We start from the raw sequence: 17975 nt of genomic DNA, 5'->3' as shown, positions 1-17975 counted from the left end.
GTGGAAATGTGCTTGTGTGTGTTTGGTGTTGCCAGAGGGTAGTGTAGGAAAAGATATCTTTTCACATTACAAGATACAAAAGGACACAACATTTTAGACCCTTCCGCCCTTATTGCTATGCCTTAAGATCAGGCATTTTGTCTGTAACATGTAGGTGAAAACAATAAATATTTAACTGTGCTGTGTAGGATCTGTCTTTAGGCCACACAGTGAAACACTTTCCTTTGGTGCCAGTCAAGCAAGAAAACAATAGCCAGTCTGTTTAAAAATAAGATGAGGTTACAGCGCTTTATCTTGGAGCAGGGTATAGTTAAGCAATAAAGTAATCTTTTCGTATATGTTTATGGCCATTTCAGCTTCTGTTTGGATTGTGGTTTGATGGAAGTCTTTGAAAGCTTCTGAAGACAGAATGAACCACTTCTGTGTCAGGCTTTCTGAAGAGAGTAGTCCTTAACCCCAGCCGTAAAAGTTGTAGTTAATGCCAAAGGTCCAAGAAACAACTGGCTTCAGCAGTTCAAAACTGTCCTTGCCCAAAGAGGCTTCTCAGCCCGGGCCCTTCCTAGAGCAGAAGGTGGTTAATGATGGCTGACTGTCTCGGTGCCGGTGGGACGGCTTGGTGTCTTGGTGGTGTTGGGACAGCTCACTGTCTTGGCGTCGGTGGGATGTCTCAGTGTTTTGGTGTTGGTCGGACAGCTTGGTGTCTTGGTAGGCTGCAGCTCCTTTGTTCTCCAAACAGGCTCAATCAAGCCAGCTTTGATCTGTGTTGGTACAGCTCTGTGTGGAATGATATGCTTCACCTCCTAGCAGGGCTAATTATTTGAGATCAAGTTTGATACTTATAAGGATATTTTCTTCTGGACTGAGGCTGAATAAATTGGCCTGGCCTGAAGAGAAGGCAGAATGGTCTGCAAGGAAGCCAAATGCATTACCTTATTGCTATTATGCTTTGTAGGGTCTTTAGCTTTTACATCTTAGTTGCTAAACAGGACTGTATGGCAGACTGAAGAATGGATTTCAAATATTAATTCCCTGTTTACTCCCCAGTGTGACCTTTTAGGGGTTTATTACAAGGGTTAGTGCTTTGTTGGACTGGGTTTGTGTGTGTTCTCATTCTTCAGAAAGGAGAGGTACCAGAGGGTTTTTGCCTAAGAAAGTTCACTTTGTTGCCCCCTTCTCTGCAACTCTGCTATGTAGTTACATAGTCCACCTGAATGTAGGCCTGTTGCCGAGTCTAGTTCTTCTATGGGCTTTTCAAGGTGAACCAAGTATTGGTGATAAAAGAGAGTTTTATTTCCTTATTGCACATATGCTGGAACTCAGTTAACATACAGCTCTTAACAGGGGCTAAGTGAGATTTACTTCCAAGCTCCATGCTCACAAAAACTTTTTTGGGAATACAAAGCCATCTTCTTTGACCCAGTGGGCAAATAGATGTGTTACTACTGCAAAAAGTAACATACCTGCAAAATGCCCACCATCACCCTATAGAGGAAGCATACTGAAGATCAAGTCCAATTTCTAAATCTGATGACTTGTTCCCTTTGTCTTCATTAGTGCCAATAAAGTACTACAGGTTACTCTATGTGGGTCACATCATACCATCTACATAGGTTTGGGCCTTCGTGACACACAGTGAGTAGCCTGTTCTTGTCTGTCAGCAGAACGGGACACTGAAGCTGGGTGACTTCATACAAGTGCTCTGTACTTTGTTTTAGGTCTATGGAGATATTAAAGTGAAATTAAGCAAGTGTAACTTCAATAATTCGGGGTGCATGAGAATTTTCAGAAGAGTCAGCACTACATTTTTGTGCCTTTTTGGATTGGTACAGTTGGATCAGTGTAGTTGATTTGCTAAGGACTTATCATTTACAGCCTCTTTAGAGTTGCTAGGTACTTGAGGTAAATTTATCTCAGAGTAATTATGAAAGATGGAAAGTGCACAGAGCTTTCTATATTTTTAGGTGTCCAAGAATAACATTGTCATTGTATAGGAAATCAGATCTTTATTTAGAGGTTAGAAAGTGTTATGTGCTAGATTTTTATTCTGTAAAGCCCTAAAGAATGGCAAATCTGGTTATATTAACCATTACCTTAAAAATGGGTGTTCTTTGGTAGGTTTTTCTTGAATGGAGGAAGGATTGTTGATGTTTTTCTAAAAGATATTTTTGCAGCTTTACGTTTTGTTCTATTTATGTATGGAAGCATCAAAAGGAAGGTTAAAAAGATGGTTTCTTTAATGAATTTTGAATATTCACAATTAACATTACTGGAAAGCAATGAAACTATGAGCAACAAAAGGATTTTATTTTATTTCTTTTATTTCTTTTATGAGCTCACATAAGTTTATAGCAATTTAGAACACTAAAATGGGACATTTTTTAGTCCAAAGAGTTCAGGTAGCTACATGTTGTACTTCCTTGACCTGTATACTCAGCTTAAGAGATTTCTGCCTTCAGCTTCTTATTCTTGTTGCTTTGCTGCAATTCACCTACCCTCCGGTTGTGTCAGTACACCTGTTAATGATGTTGTACTGTGAAACAGAAGATGAAGATTAAAAAGAAAATTAATCTGATATATTGGAGAACTGCATCCCTCAATAAATATTATGCCAGTGTTGTTTGACAAAGTGCATTTGTGTAGTGCACAGTACATTAGGATCTCAGTCTGTGCCTGGATTTACAGGCTCAGTTAGTGTTTACACATCTCTCAAGTATCCTTTTTTCTCATGCATAACATAACTTGTCTCACCCAACACCCATCACATAGGTGCATGACTGATGAATGATTAGATGCAGTGAATCATGTCACTGTCTTGTGAGTCTGCGTACGGGAAGATTGTGGTTTAATGGTGCTCATTTGAGTGTAGTTCCACTTGATAACACGTGGCAGCAGGATAGTGTCATAGGTTTCATGGCCCTTGGTCCTCAGAGCTCTGCTCTGTAGCTTTCTCTGGCACATGGGGATGCCAAGAGCAAGGGACACCTCAGTGCAACCCTGTATGAGTGTATGAGATCCGAGTTGTTGAAACAATCCACAGTGAAAGACAGTTGTGTGTGAAAGGCTCAGTGAGCAAAGTTTATCAGGTCTAAGTGCTACTGCTTGGCATAATTTCAGGATGTTGCTGCGTATATATATAACACTGAAGAAGCATGAGAAAGGTTCTCAAATGCATCTCTCTGTGCATCAGTAAAAGCACTCCTAAGGTACTTTTTAAACTTCTGTTTGTACAGCTTATATGTGTGTTTTTATGGTAGTGTAGCCTGCTTTATATGTGTAAAATGATTCAGAACTTGATTATAATTACATTTCTTGATTATATTTTTCCTTTGAGGGTAAGTAGGGCATCAAGGGAGGTAAAATCATATTTTACAATGTTGTTCTAATTATTGCAGTTTGGAAATGGGCAGAGGTAAAGAGAAGAGCAGTGGAAGGTGACAGAACAAAAGAAAGACTGCTTTGGAGTTGAGATAAAGGGACTGTAATTCAGAGCTACCTTAGCGTTCTTGATATCCTATAGAAACAGCCTTACTGGCAAGAATTATTTCTGAAAGCCCAGCACAAACTAAATAGTGCTGCAGTGAGATGTAAGTGGTGTGTAGACATTGCCTTTATTCTTGTGTGATGCTGAACTCAAGGGAATGCTGATACATTTAGATTACATAATACATTCTGTGAGACATCACAGTAAAAAAAGTTTTAAAAAAAGGCATAGGAGAAGAGCTGCTTGTTCCTTCTCCACTGCTTTCTTCCTCTTTTTTTCCTTTCCTTGAGAAATAGCAAGCAAGCAGGGTGAGCACCTAATTTAACACGTCTTCTAAAATGATGGTCCCAGTTTGCAAATATGGAACTGAAGGCTTTCAACTTCTAGATCAAACCATTCCAGCACAGATCAGTGGTCCTTACCATTTGTCTTTTATTCAGAAGCTTTTTTGAAATAAATTGTTTGAATGGGTTTAATTTTGAGTGTGCAGGTATTATCACAAAACTATTACCTTTAAAATCTTATATTGGCATGCTATGATAGAGAGAAGCCAAAATGTAATTGGTATGGATTCTGAACTCATTTCCTAAAGACAGTCCCCATAGGCAAGTCTAAAGGTAGTTGAAAAGTAAGGTAAGATTAATTGGTGCTGCCTCAGCTTATGCTACTTTTTTTTTTTTTTGACGAGGTGTGTTACCCTTTTTATCAAGTACTTTTCATCACATTCATTATAAAAATCAATTAGCAAGAGAAGGTGAACTTTTGCCTAGCACTTCAAATTAAGGACAAAGTATGAACAAATTTAACACTGAGAAACCATCCTGCATAATTCATTGATTTTTATTCTCATTGCTCAATAGCAAAAGCCACTGGGAGATGTGACCTGGATGAGTTTATATGTCTATGGAACTTGCTACTAAATTTGAAGTAATTCCACAAATGTGACTTCCCCAGAGACTGAAGGGTTGTGTTAATGTCATGGCAGGGATAACATGAGTATAAATGGGAATTTGTAGGAGTAGCCAATTGGGTTTGCAAAATCCTTATTACTGATGTAATGAAAAATGGGGAAGGAACGTGGCTTGATTTCCAGATTTTTAGGTTGAAAAATCAGTATTAATAGCCTACTATACACAGGGTGTGAGATTTTTGTTTGGTTTTAGCACTTGCTAAATTAAAAAGGTAAAAACCTTCGGACAGTTGAAACAGGAATCTTTGTGTCTAAATGCTGTTAACATTGAACAAAACCATCCTAAGAGAATGCAATCCTCCAGTCAAGACTGCAGAAGCAGGCCTGTTATAGTTATTCTTGTTAAAAAATTAACAAGCATTGTATCCCGTTTGAAGGGGTGCAGTAGTTCATTAGTTTTGAAAACATGCTTCCATTACTTCCGTTTTTACCTTTTTGCAATGTAAGATAGATATTTTTCCACCTAGTTAGTTCATTTGATCCTTCAATAGTTACCTAAGAGGCCATAAACACATAATGGCAAACTACCTTTAAGAGATTACCACTCTTAAAGTAAACAAATGTTCTGATTTGAGAGCCACCAGCTGCTCATGAATATAATGTTTAACGTGGCATGCAAATAGAGCAAGTATTTCCATGCAAAATCAAATCATATAATAGTACTAAAGAAATCTGTGGCCAGATCCTGTGGGGTTTTGAGCTGGTTTTACAGGGAGTGTAGGAGATTCATTTTCATCTAAGAATTTAGATTATAGAGAGAATAACTAGAGAAAGAGACAGTCAATATGCCAAGCCCTGCTTTGTGTTCCTGTATGTTTGACATCTCCTTGCAAAGGATGGCATCCATCCCTGGGTGACAAGTTCACTGCAATATCAAGGATGCCCTGAAACAGAACCACATATCCTTGCATCCCACTGTACTGCTCCAGTCCCTTTTATCTGTGCTGGTTTGGGGTTTATTTGGTTTTGGTTGGTTGGTTGGTTGGCAGATAACTAAATCAGTAGGAATTGAGAGGTTATTATGTCAGTGAGTGAAATACTTTGTGCCCTGATTTTGTGCCTGTTTTTCATGAGGGATATTGGCAGATAACAAAGCTTGTGGAAGAGAGGAACAATAAGGGTTCAAGTCTGGAACTGAGTGCTTTGTAGTACGTAATTCTCTACAAGAGGATATTAAGAGGTAGCTTGGTTACCTAATCAGGTAGATGTCTACAGTGTAAACTACATGAGAGCAAGTTACTTAGCCTTTTAGTGTTTGTAGCTGGGGAGAGCAACAGGCATGTCAAGGTGAAGTTCATCTCATCCTAATGTAAACAGCTAAAATAGCATAAATGCCTCTTTCAGGCAGAAAGTCCACATAATATGTCAAATCTTCCACTACAACCATTGCATCTCAGACACGTGGGCCCAAAAGCTGACTACCTTTATACTTTTTCCACCTTGTACTGGTATGATGCACTGGCATGATGCACTGGCACGAGCAGACTCCTCTAACTGCAGTTGTTGTCTGTGGCTCAAAATAACGGGCAGGTCAGCTGTGAAGCTGCTGACACAGTGAGTTCCCTAGGGGGACTAGAAGTAAATAGGCTAGCACAGTTTCTTTATAGCAGGGGAGCATCTCGATTAGAGAAAAAAATACTCAAACTCCCAAATGTACTAACTTCAAGAAATTTATCAACGATCAAGTAAATATGTTTAACAGACCCCCCCTACACTGTTTTGTGTTGATATCATTTAGTTAAAAACCTGTTTCAGTCAAGACAACTCTCCCCAACCCCTTTCCCTCTCTTAGGTACAGAGCTCTGGACTGATTACCTTGGATGTTGTCCTATCTTATGTGTCACTTCTAGAATCATATTTAATTCCCTTACCCTGCATTTAACCTACCCACATGCAACATACCGACTACTTCGTGTTTCAAAAATCTGTGTTTCACCATAGAGAAAGCAAGTTTTGCCAGCATTCGTGTGAGTTTTGAGTGAGCCTGACACTCTGCTTAAGGTCACAAACTCTTGTGAAAACAATGTTTCTACTTTTGGATCATGAATCCTTCATAAATGGTTCAGCTGAAATCTAACAAAAGCCTTGGCTTCGGGAATCATAGGCAGAGAGAGAAGAGTTACCTAAATAAAATTTTAAAAAGTAATTTCTGATTTGAAATACTTTAAAGAGATCTGGTTTTCTGACTTCTCGCCCAGGAAAACGAGGACTTGAGTATGTTCAAGCTGGTTACCCACAAGCTAAGATATAAAAAATTACTGAAAATTCTTCATCTTTTAAAAATTAACAGAAATGTTCACTAGTGGGTACGAGTCTGAAACACAAGACTTGATTTCAGAACTTTAAAACTTCAAATTCTGCAGTTTAGTTCATATCTATCTTACTTCCAAGATAATTTATTTTCTGAAAATCAGGACAAATTGAAAGTTATACTTTCTGCAGAATGACATTTCAAATTCCTTATCTAAAGATTTTTAGTAATCACTGAATTAAAATCTGGAGGTTTGTTTCAGTTCCATTTCTACCTTGTTGGTATATTAGAGTTGACTATGATTGCTTGGAAGTACAGAAATTGTCATGTTAGTGAGAAAGCAGGTAACAGTAAATTTTCCTCTTTTAACTAAAGAGAAAAATTATCAAATAGGGTGGAACAGTATTGCAGCTCCTGCTTGAAGCCCTTGCTGCTGCTTCTGCTTAACTTTTATGCTGCTTTACTTGGCATTTTATATGATAAAGGCTTCAGTATTTTTCTTCTGATTTATTGCAAATAGTCCATATTACAGAAAGAGAATTGCAAAGTATATTCAGAGGCAGCTTCTCTAAAACACAGAGAAAGAAGGCAGCGAAAAAGGGAGGACTTTGGTAGATGAGAAGGAGGTAGCGATGTGAATGGGGGGGATTTTCTGGGAACTGTGAAAATAAACATGGGGAATGTTAATGGCAGTGAAGAAAAGGAAGGGGATAGAGATGGTAAAGAAACTGGGACTGTAGAAAAAACAGAAGTGAAATAGAGGAAAGGGTTAGTGAAGATGAAATGGAGACAGTCAAGACTGCTCCTGTGTTCCATCAGTTTCATGACTGTTTTATCTTTTTGGAGGGAAGGCAGAAGAGGGAAGATCGAAAGCCTCATCATTAAGGACATATTTAAGGAGGAAAGAGGGGCCCCATAAATAAAATACATATATTCTATTGTTAGAGTAGTTTGAGTAGGCTTGGATATATAAAGCAACTATATACTGAAAGGTATGGATCTTAGAAACTGTTTCTGTCACGCTTCATTATCTTAATTGTTGCTAATGATTTATCAAATTATTTTGGTAACAATCTCTACAGAAAAGGCTTGGGAGTGTGAAGTCTATTCTGAGGTTTCCTTTTTTTATAGCAAGACCATGTTTTCTATTCACCCTGAAAAGAGATACTACCTTAAACTATCTCGGCTATATTCTTCCATACTAAGCCCAAAGGTATTATGAGGGTCATCCCTTTGGTGCTGAGGTAGATGAGTATGACATTTACACTGTTAAAAATGCAAACAGATATTAGAAGGGATGCCTTCTCCTTGGGTGTGCAACTTGAGTTTTGTTAGCTGCTGATATTAGAAGCACCCAAGAAAGTAATTAATATCTTTGGGAACTGTGGTGGTTTCTTCTCTGAATAGCTACCAATAGGTTTCTCAATTTAAGCATTTAGAAATAGATATGTTAAAGAAAATTCAGTAGCTACTTCATTAATATGCTGGGGTTTGTGCCGTTCAGCAGCATTACATTAGGTTTGTCCCTGGCTTGATTTCACTTCCTGCATAAAATGACAGCAAGGATGTATTTGGACCAGCCCTATGTACTTTTTTACAATAGGTAATGCATGTTCCAACAAATAGCATTGTGTGTCTATTGGACTTCATCACTCTGTTTACGCCTTTGAAAGAAATTACTAGACATTTCTTAATTATTATAATTACAGACTGAAAAGTTCTTTGTGTGTTCCATGCCATATATTATCCTGAGGTGAAGGGTAGAAGAGAGCAGAAGGGGAACTCATTAAAAGTCTGATTAAAATTCCATGTTGACACACCTGCAAAGAAACATGTCTGATGAAATCCCACCACCATTTAAAACAATGGGAACCCTGGAAATAATTTCAGTAGGGCTAGGATTTTACCGTGCTTGCAGGGGAAGACACACTGGTCCCAGTTCTTCGCCTGGGCTTTTTTCGAAGAAGTAGAATCAGGAAACAGCAACGGCACCAGCACCATTACAGGCAGCAGTACTGGTAGAAATGGGAAACAGTTGAAATCAGCTTAGATATCTAGATACTTAACCATGCAAACCCCAATGTTCAGGTGAAGACACTGGGTAAATGTCAAAGTTACAGATGAATAACATGAGTCCCACATGCATAGTGAAACCACAAGTGATCAGAGCAGGTCATCTCAAATAAATGCCAGAAAAGCTTTTATGCCAGAATTTCACATGTTCGCTCTAAATACTTCATGACCTATAGGAAGATGGTTTTGTTCAGAAAATCTTCCTTTAAAAATGTTGCTGGCACTGTTTTTCACATCTCTTTTTCAGCAGATAACTGAGCTGTTATCTTAGTACCAGGGATTGGCTTGTGTGGCTCTTCTTTAACAAGAGGGAAATAACTAGTTAACATGAGAAGAATTTAAAAATCACCTGCAATAGATTTTCCATACATAAGAGCATCTTGATTTTAAGGTCAGAATCCTCTAAGTCAGGAAGTAAACGCTATTATCAAATTAAAGAGTTGGGAGAATCTCCCATTTCCTGACAGACCAGGCAGTCAATTTCTAGTCCTTGTGTGGCTGAAGCTTTCATCTGTCACTGATCCAGGGCTGAACAGCATTGTTCACTCTGTTCCTGAGGTCAGGGCAATTTACAGGGGAGGAAGAAGGAAACATTTCTCTGGAGGGATTTTTATTTATTTATTTATTCTGCAAAACCTCAGAAGCTTGGAATGCCAAAAGGCTGCCCAACAGAGAGTGATTAACCATCAACATCACAGCAGGGGTGATCAAAACTGTATTATATCTGACTTTGTATGAAATGCGAACTTCTGGAGAGCAGCTCTACTTAGAATCCCGGGTCGTATTGCCCTGGAAGTGCTTCACCTGTCTTCCAGTCTTTTTCCCAGAAGCCACAGGATTTCTGTGGGTGCTGCAGAGTGCACGCAGGCAGCTGAGTTCCTGTGTGCCCCTCGGCTGCCTGCGGGAAGAGAGACCCCAAAACAGACTACCTCTTCCAGAGCACTGCCTGCAGCCTGCTCCCAGAAGCTCACTTTCTGAGGGGTTTTGCATGCCCTCGCCGCCCCCCCCCCAGAAGTTGCACTAAAAGGAAAATCTTGGTAAAGCATGAGAACACTGGAGCTGATTTTGCGTGGTATCAGATGCCTCGGTCAGCTCCCTTGGCTGTGGGGGATCCCTGCCTTGGGAGAGGGAGGGCATGCAGAGGCAGTGAGGATGGCAGTCCGGTGCTGCCGAGCAGGTAGCGCAGGCACTGGGAGCTCCTGGGACACTCGGGCTTCTAGCTGAGCACATGGCAAACTGTCCTGGAGTCGTACCCACTGGAGACCTAGGCTCCCTGGGGCACAGGGAGGTCATCCAGCCCATTTTTCTGGGAGAAGTCCCCTGAAACTACTACCACCACCACAGTGATGGTGGTGTCACTGTATTGGCTTAAGGATGTAGGACAGGTAAGGCTTGAAGGCAGAATTAATATTTTTTCTGTTAGAGCAACTGTAAAAGTAGAAAAACTAGACAGCCTTCAGGCACACAAGCCATTCTCCATGTCTCCACTTCCATGAATTATTGTGGTTTGCATGGATCCTCTCAAGAAAATTTCTGGCCATCTCTGGCAGTGGGGCATGAGGATGTCCTTTTCTCCTTTCTCTGTCTCACATGAGAGTGAAATGGTATTTTCTTTTTTTATCATTGGCTGAAGATTCATTTTTAGCATAGTCATGAGTTGTAAGTAACTTAGAGCCCAAGCAGTGGAACTTCACTGCCAAACCTTTTGCCAACCTTGAGCATTCCTGGCATTCCTGGCTAGGAATTTTTGCAAGCCTTTTTTAATGAACCTGCCTGAAGTTAAATTTCTCTGGGTTTTGAAGAGCTCAGATCCAGAGCTTGCTTCTTGTTCTCTCTAACTTCAGTGGCAAGTGCATTTATCATTGTTACTTGACAGAAAACTTGAATGGTTGATGTCTTGGTTTGATATTGTATGAAGGTACATTCCTTGCTTTTATGGTGGTCTAGCAATTAAGACAAATATTTGTTCTTGAGATCTTGCAGCTTGTGGTTGCTCTCTGTGATAGAATGACATGTTTTCTTTTATCACCATTTCTGATTACATAAACAAATGAAAGAAATAAACCTCTGTGGGGCTTTTTTTTTTTTTTTTACAACTTCTGTCTAACCTATCCGTACACTGTTGTACACTATGCTTCCATCCAGTCTGTAGCTTGAGTTTCTTGGGTATGGAAAATACACGTCTGATTCTTAAAAAAAATTTATTAACAGGATATTTCCAAGTTCCCAGACAAAGATTATACAGTGCTGGGTGAAGGTGGAATCATTCTGAGCGGAGGCCAGCGAGCACGAATCTCACTAGCAAGGTGAGTATTTTGCTTTCTACTTAGTGTACTGTTTCATGTATAACAAAAGTATTATGACTAAGCACTTAAATGCATGGGGACCAAGTCCTGCTAAATAAATATCAGGAACATCATTTTACTATCAGAAATCTGCGGTTTGCTATGCAATTGTGTTTGTGGTACACCTGCATATTTATTTATTGAATTTGAAAAGTTTGATGTCAGATGCTTGCTATGGCTTAGCTGAAGATGGATCTTTCCCTTCCTGATGCAAGATGCTGTTTGGAGATTCAGATCTTTAAGTGTAGCTTTCTAAGTACCGAAGAAACCCATACAAATAAGAAATATTCCAGGATGTTTCCCTGCTATGACACTTCTACAAAGCAGTTTATATATTGATTTATGACAAAGTCCCTCTCTGCAGGTAACAAAAATGAAAAAAAATGCCATGTTTCAAAAAATGCTGCTAATAGTTTTGGTCTTTTTCTGTTCTAAAAAGAAAAAGTGGAAAGCAATGGCTAGTCAGTACCTGTGAATAATGGTCTGGCCTTGTCTGTTTGACATTCCAACATTAGTAATTCTGAAGGTCTACAGAACAATAACATAGGTGTTTGTCTTATAAATTAGCTATGTGTTTCAGCAGAATCACTTAGCTATCATCAGAAATCCAGTAATGACAGCTCCAATGTGTAAATGGCCCCATTTATTTCTGTGCCAAGTGTAAATTGTGCTGGTTCCCATGCTCAGAACACTTGATAGAAGTAAAATCACATTACGGTGATCCACACTGGCATGCCATGAAAGATGTACATGTCTGTGAGAGGCTAAAAGATGGGTTCATAAAAATAGAGAGGCTTTCAGTGTGGATCTTTCTAGTGGATTTGTGAGAGGGAAGAGGCATGTGTATGGTTTTGTTTTATGCAGTAAGATAAGAGAGGAGAGGAGGAGCAGGCAAAGCTTTCAGAGCAAAATAACCCCAACCAACAAAACCCCAACCAACAAAACCCACTTAGATTTTCATTTAAAATGCAACATTTACATGAAGTATTGCCCAGATTCTATGAATAATCATGTCTGTCACTTTTCAGATGGTCACAGCTCATTTACTGGAGGGTTGCTGAACTGATATAATATATTTATTACCAGCTATATAATTAGTATTTTTGAAATAAATAAAAGTCCCAAAGACAGAGGCTGTATCTGCTTTAATTTTATTTGGGCTCCAGCCTAAGCTCAACATACTGCAAGGTGTGCAGGTGTTGAGGTGCGGGTTGCAGATGAAGCTCTGAGAACGCTAGAGGAGAAATTTAGGATTACAGCCCCAGGTTGTACCCATCTGCACTGGTGATAAACTGGACATTATTTGCTTGGACTGGCTGCATACATGTGTCCGGTGTACTCTGTGCAAAGTCATGTGAAATGAGAATCCCTGCTGGAAGTGCCATCAACCAGCCGTCATGAGAAGCAGATGGAGATTGCCTGAGTCCATCTTTCTTGCAGAGCACTGTCAGTGCCTGCAGCTACAACCGGGGGAAAGAAAGGACCAAGGGGGAAAAACAGTGCATGTGCTGGGTTTGAGCTAGCTCACTGGCCCGGTACACTAAAGCCAGTCATGTATAGCTACTGAGTCCAGCATACAAATTAGAGCAATAATTTGAGTGCTACCATTATTCCAGGAAAAAACCTGCAAACTTTTTGCTGATGAAAGTGCCAAGTATGAACTTTTTGTTGTTGTGCAGCCACTACATCATAATGTATGGTCAGTGAAATCCATCATGACAGAGGATTTTTCAATAAAGTTGCTTGGTTTATTAACATAATATACTATTACGGAGGGCTTTTTCTCCTGGTGATGAAATATTTTCACATTGTTTAACACAATGGTTTTAAACCTCATTTTTAGAGTACTTTAAAAAGTACTGAAATGCAGCTGTCCAAATTTTCTTTACTAATTATATGCTGATTCATATCACATCATGATTTTCATACTCACAGAGGAAGGCAAGGGGCCTTTTTGAACTTCTGTTGAAATTGATTTAAAAAACCCCCACCTCTTAACCACAGGTTTAAGTCTCAGTGAGCCATGTCCAGGCACATACAGCTTAAGGCCCTAAAGCTACAAATAGTTTTTCATGTCCTGAACTCAAAATATTGTACAGTCCCACTGCAGATAATGTTTGCAAGATCATGGCTCACTAATACGCTTGTCTTTGCTCACCATTTTTTTCGAAGTACTTTTAAAACTAAGCACTGAGACCTAAGTCTTTTCACACGCTTATTTACACATATATGTAATATTCCCTCAGGCACCAGTAGATGTTAGAGTAGGTACTAAATTCCCATTTAAATGGGCATTGTACACCAATGGGGACTGTCAGATTCTAGAGTAACCTGTGTAAAAGGCAGCTGTATAGCTTCCTTTGATTGTGCAGAAATTAATGGAAAACTGAGTTAGTTCGTAATGTGGTCTGCTGCAAGGAAAGGCTTTATTGAAAGATGTCTTATAAGCACATTTGAAGTTGAACTTCAGCTCCATATTGATGATGTAGAAAAGTCTATCAATTAGAAGGTTTTGAGACAAAACTGTAAAGGCATTCTTTTTAAAATATATTTATGTACATGTGTAAGACTTGTGAAAGTTAACGTCATTTCCATTTTCTCTGTTCAGAGCAGTATATAAAGATGCTGATTTATATCTCCTGGATTCTCCTTTTGGACATTTAGACATTTTTACAGAAAAAGAGATATTTGAAAGGTACTGTATGTTTTGATAGAATGTGTTTAAGAATCCCACCAAGCAGCACAAAGTAAAACCAAGGACAGAAATTTAATAACAGTACAAAAATACTGCAGTGATCAAAATTATACCTTTTGGGGATGTTTATTTTTAGGGATTCTTGTGACTGAGTATTTTGTGTTAGCAGTAGGACAGCATACTGTGCTGGGAACAAGCTTGGGCCAGGTGTAAGCGTTACTGCTCCCTCTTCCATCTCAACATATTGAACCTGCTATAATCTACTACTCCCAGAGTGCATGGCTTTATATCTGGTGTATCTGTGTACCAGAAAGGCTTTCATTTTAAAACACTACCTGCTTTGTAAGTATAAATTTTTACGAAAAGCTGTATTTGTCTTCTTTTTCTAATCACTGAAAGACTGGTCACCTGAAAGTGCCCACTGACCAAGAGATTGGCAGCAGGTTGGCCAAAGACAGAGACTTTTGGCTTGTCCTGGTGGTGTAGCTCAAAACGCTAAGGACACACACTGCCATCCATGAGCTTTTCAGTCACTGTAAGTTTGAAGTTTTGAAATCGAGCTAATACTTTTAAGTTTGGTAGCAAAAGATCTAAGTAACCCTAAGAAGAAAAGAAATATTTCATTTTCATGTTGAACTGTGCTTTTTGGGTTGACATGAAAATGATTACATTTCCCCCTTTTTTTTGGTTCCTGTAATAAAGCACTAGCCCTTTACACATCTCTGCCTTAACCACCTCCTTTGTAGTTTGAGGGAGCACCTAAGACTGCTCATACTGGGAGGGGGCAGGTAAAAGCAAATAGTTTAAAAGTGAAAGGGATAAAAGCAACATTTAATCATGAAGAAAAAAATCTAATTTTTAACACTTTCATCTTTTATAGCTGTGTGTGCAAGTTGATGGCGAATAAAACTAGGATCTTGGTTACTTCAAAACTGGAACATTTAAAGATTGCTGACAAAATATTAATTTTACATGAGGGGAGCTGCTATTTCTATGGAACATTTTCTGAACTTCAGGGTCAACGGCCAGACTTCAGCTCAGAGCTGATGGGATTTGATTCTTTTGATCAGTTCAGTGCAGAGAGAAGAAACTCAATTCTAACTGAGACTCTCCGACGATTTTCCATTGAAGGAGAAGGCACGGGATCACGAAATGAAATAAAGAAGCAATCTTTTAAACAAACATCAGATTTTAATGACAAAAGGAAGAACTCCATAATTATTAACCCCCTTAATGCAAGTAGAAAGTTCTCAGTAGTGCAGAAGAACGGGATGCAGGTCAATGGGATAGAAGATGGCTACAACGACCCACCAGAAAGGAGGCTCTCACTGGTACCTGACTTGGAACAGGGAGATGTAGGTCTGCTTCGGAGTAACATGCTAAACACTGACCATATGCTGCAGGGTCGGAGGAGGCAATCCGTGTTAAACCTGATGACGGGCACCTCTGTGAACTATGGACCAAACTTTTCCAAAAAGGGAAGTACAACGTTTCGGAAAATGTCTATGGTGCCTCAGACAAACCTGTCTTCTGAGATAGATATCTACACCAGGCGCTTGTCTCGAGACAGTGTCTTAGACATAACTGATGAAATCAATGAAGAGGATTTGAAGGTATGTGTTGATTTACATTCATCTTGTTTTTTGATATGGTGATAGTTTAGTGCAATATACTCCTTACATATTTTTCTGCTTGACTATGTCATTCCCAATACAGTACTTCTCTGTGGAATATCTTTTTGGAATATCTGTGAATAGTTTTTAACTCAAATATCATCTTGAAATTATTGAAATCCTCAAAAATCTATTTTGTCTGATTTTTTATATTTTTGAATGCTATCTGTGAAGAATTTCAATACAGAATTTTAATCTCCTGCACTTTAGTCTACCTTTAAGATTTATGCTAAAATTAAATTTGAAACCGTAACATGGAAAAGCATTGTTTTAAAACATTTATGTAAAATTGACGTTTGAAACATTAAGGCTTATGGAAAAAGTAAAATACATTTGAAGTAGTAGCACAGTTTTTAGAACAGGAATTGGATCAAATTTGACAAATTTGTCAGACTGCTTAGCTCTCATGTTCTGATACAGATAATGAACAGAGGAGTAAGTTGGATTTTACTCTTTTTTATAGATGTGCTGGAAATTATGCAATTAAGATTGAGTTTTATACCAAGAACTGGACCAACATTCCCTTTTTCTAATAACTATCAACTGGTCATGATGAGCTACTTTCATTTTCAAAACTGACAGCTGATTTTCACATGATCAGAAAATTTTCTGAAGTAGTTTCCTAGGTGGAAAAAAATCTACAAGAAATATTTAAACTCATAATTTGCTGAAGCACTGCCCATTTTTTCTTTTGCTTTATTGATCTCAGCAGAAAAAAACACCCTCAAAGTATTTACAAATTTACTCTAACAGCACAATAATAATCTCCATTGAAAGAAAATAGCTATTGATTAACAATTTCTGGGCTTCTAGTAGTGCTGGACAAATCTTGGTTGTTTCTTTCAGTGTTGTCTGAAAATTTCAAATCATCTCTAAACTGTGTTGTTATATCAAAGATGACTCAACCAGTCAGTACCTTTCTCTCCAGCCATTATCTGCCAATTTGAATGCTGCAGTTCAATTATTTGGAGTGAGTTAGCAGAAAGAATGACAGCATTCACATGTCAGAAATTCTGATATATAGATATTATTATCATTCTTACTATGGTCTTATCAATTCTTTGACAGGAATGCTTCACTGATGATGCTGAAAGCATGGGTACTGTTACCACATGGAATACCTATTTCAGATACATTACCATCCACAAAAACTTGATTTTTGTTCTAATTTTGTGTGTGACTGTCTTCTTAGTTGAGGTAAGAAAATCTACGCTTGATGTCATGTTACTATAAATGATGTTTGTTCAAACTGTGTTCTTTGTGATAAAAGGATAAATGGATATAGCATCAACATTAGCTCAAGTATAGATTGCTTATTGGCAGCTGCTGTTAAATGATATTGCAATGACTTTTCTACTCTTTAGATGAGCATTTCTCACTGAAGATAGTGATTAGTGCATGGCAGCAGAAGACCCACCTTCTCAAATTATCTCAGTTATTTTCTGCTGCATGTTACCATAAATAAGAGTTGTTGCCCTATGCAGGTCACTTGTTCACAGTGAATAACCTTCCATTTTTCATTAAAAGATATTTTTGCAGAGTTTTGGGGGGTTAACAACAATAATTACCAGAGGTTTTTTGATGAGCACATCCATAAATTCTGCAGAATTGCTTTCAAAAATGTGTTAGTAGCTTTGCTCCTAGTGAAGGAAGAGTGGTAAGGCAGAGAGCTGAATGCCTGTGACGGCATTTAAAGATGGATGGGGTGTTCCTGCAGCGTACAGAGAAGACTTTTTCCAAGTACAGTGGAAAACGCTGTCAGAAAAAGTGCTGAAGAACATTTGCCTGATCATGCGAGTCTGACTATTTTTCTTATAATAGAAATTGCCTACTTTTTGTCTTGTCTCCCAATTTAGGAGAGACTTTTAGCATATATACAGAATCTCATTCTGTCCTCTTTTACAATTAATATCCTAAATCAAGTGTTTTCTGAGGGAAGGAATGTGTTTTGGAGAGAAGACTGGGAGATTAATAAGACTGTATTCATCTGTCAACTTATAAAATATAGTACCAATTTTTCTTGGCATTTTTCAACATGAGCTGAAAGAAGAGAAGAATCCATTAGGAATATAGTACTATTTTCTGGCTGATTGTGTCAGTGAAAGTTTTTTAGCAGTTCTGTGGTGGCACTCAAACTTCTAGTATCATCAAATTTGGAGAAGGATATGATTGGTGGTATCCTGAATTAGCACTAATGTTATGTTGGAGGTGATTTAAAGTAGTCCTTCTGGACCAGGAATAAAGCCTAGAGCTTAGACCAGGAATAAAGCCTGGAGCTTAGATCTAGTTTGAGATCCCAAATTTTTAAACCACCTCCACAAGCAAGACAGTATTTAGATGTGTAGCTGTTCTTACCATGTAAGTTTTATTTTCATGGTAGTGGAACATGGCTGTGTAAACCTACAACAGCAAAGCTGAATGTGAGTTGTCGGGGAAAAGGAAATTTTAACTTAGAATTATGTCAGATTTATCCCTGTATATTCAGCG

At 38.5% G+C, this 17975-nt stretch overlaps 1 protein-coding gene across 1 annotated transcript in view; it reads left to right on the top strand.

Moving 5' to 3' along the window:
* Positions 1–17975, top strand: part of CFTR (CF transmembrane conductance regulator) — a 90771-nt gene that overhangs the window by 32339 nt on the left and 40457 nt on the right. The window contains exons 12-15 of the mRNA XM_069802078.1: positions 10987–11081; positions 13729–13815; positions 14696–15428; positions 16557–16685. Coding sequence (XP_069658179.1) covers positions 10987–11081; positions 13729–13815; positions 14696–15428; positions 16557–16685 — 1044 coding nt within the window. The remainder of the gene's footprint in view (positions 1–10986; positions 11082–13728; positions 13816–14695; positions 15429–16556; positions 16686–17975) is intronic.

Source organism: Haliaeetus albicilla, chromosome 14 (genome assembly GCF_947461875.1).
Source record: "Haliaeetus albicilla chromosome 14, bHalAlb1.1, whole genome shotgun sequence".
Classification (NCBI taxonomy): Eukaryota; Metazoa; Chordata; class Aves; order Accipitriformes; family Accipitridae; genus Haliaeetus; species Haliaeetus albicilla.
Note: the sequence above shows the minus strand (reverse complement) of the source record. Positions and strands in the feature narration are given on the sequence as shown.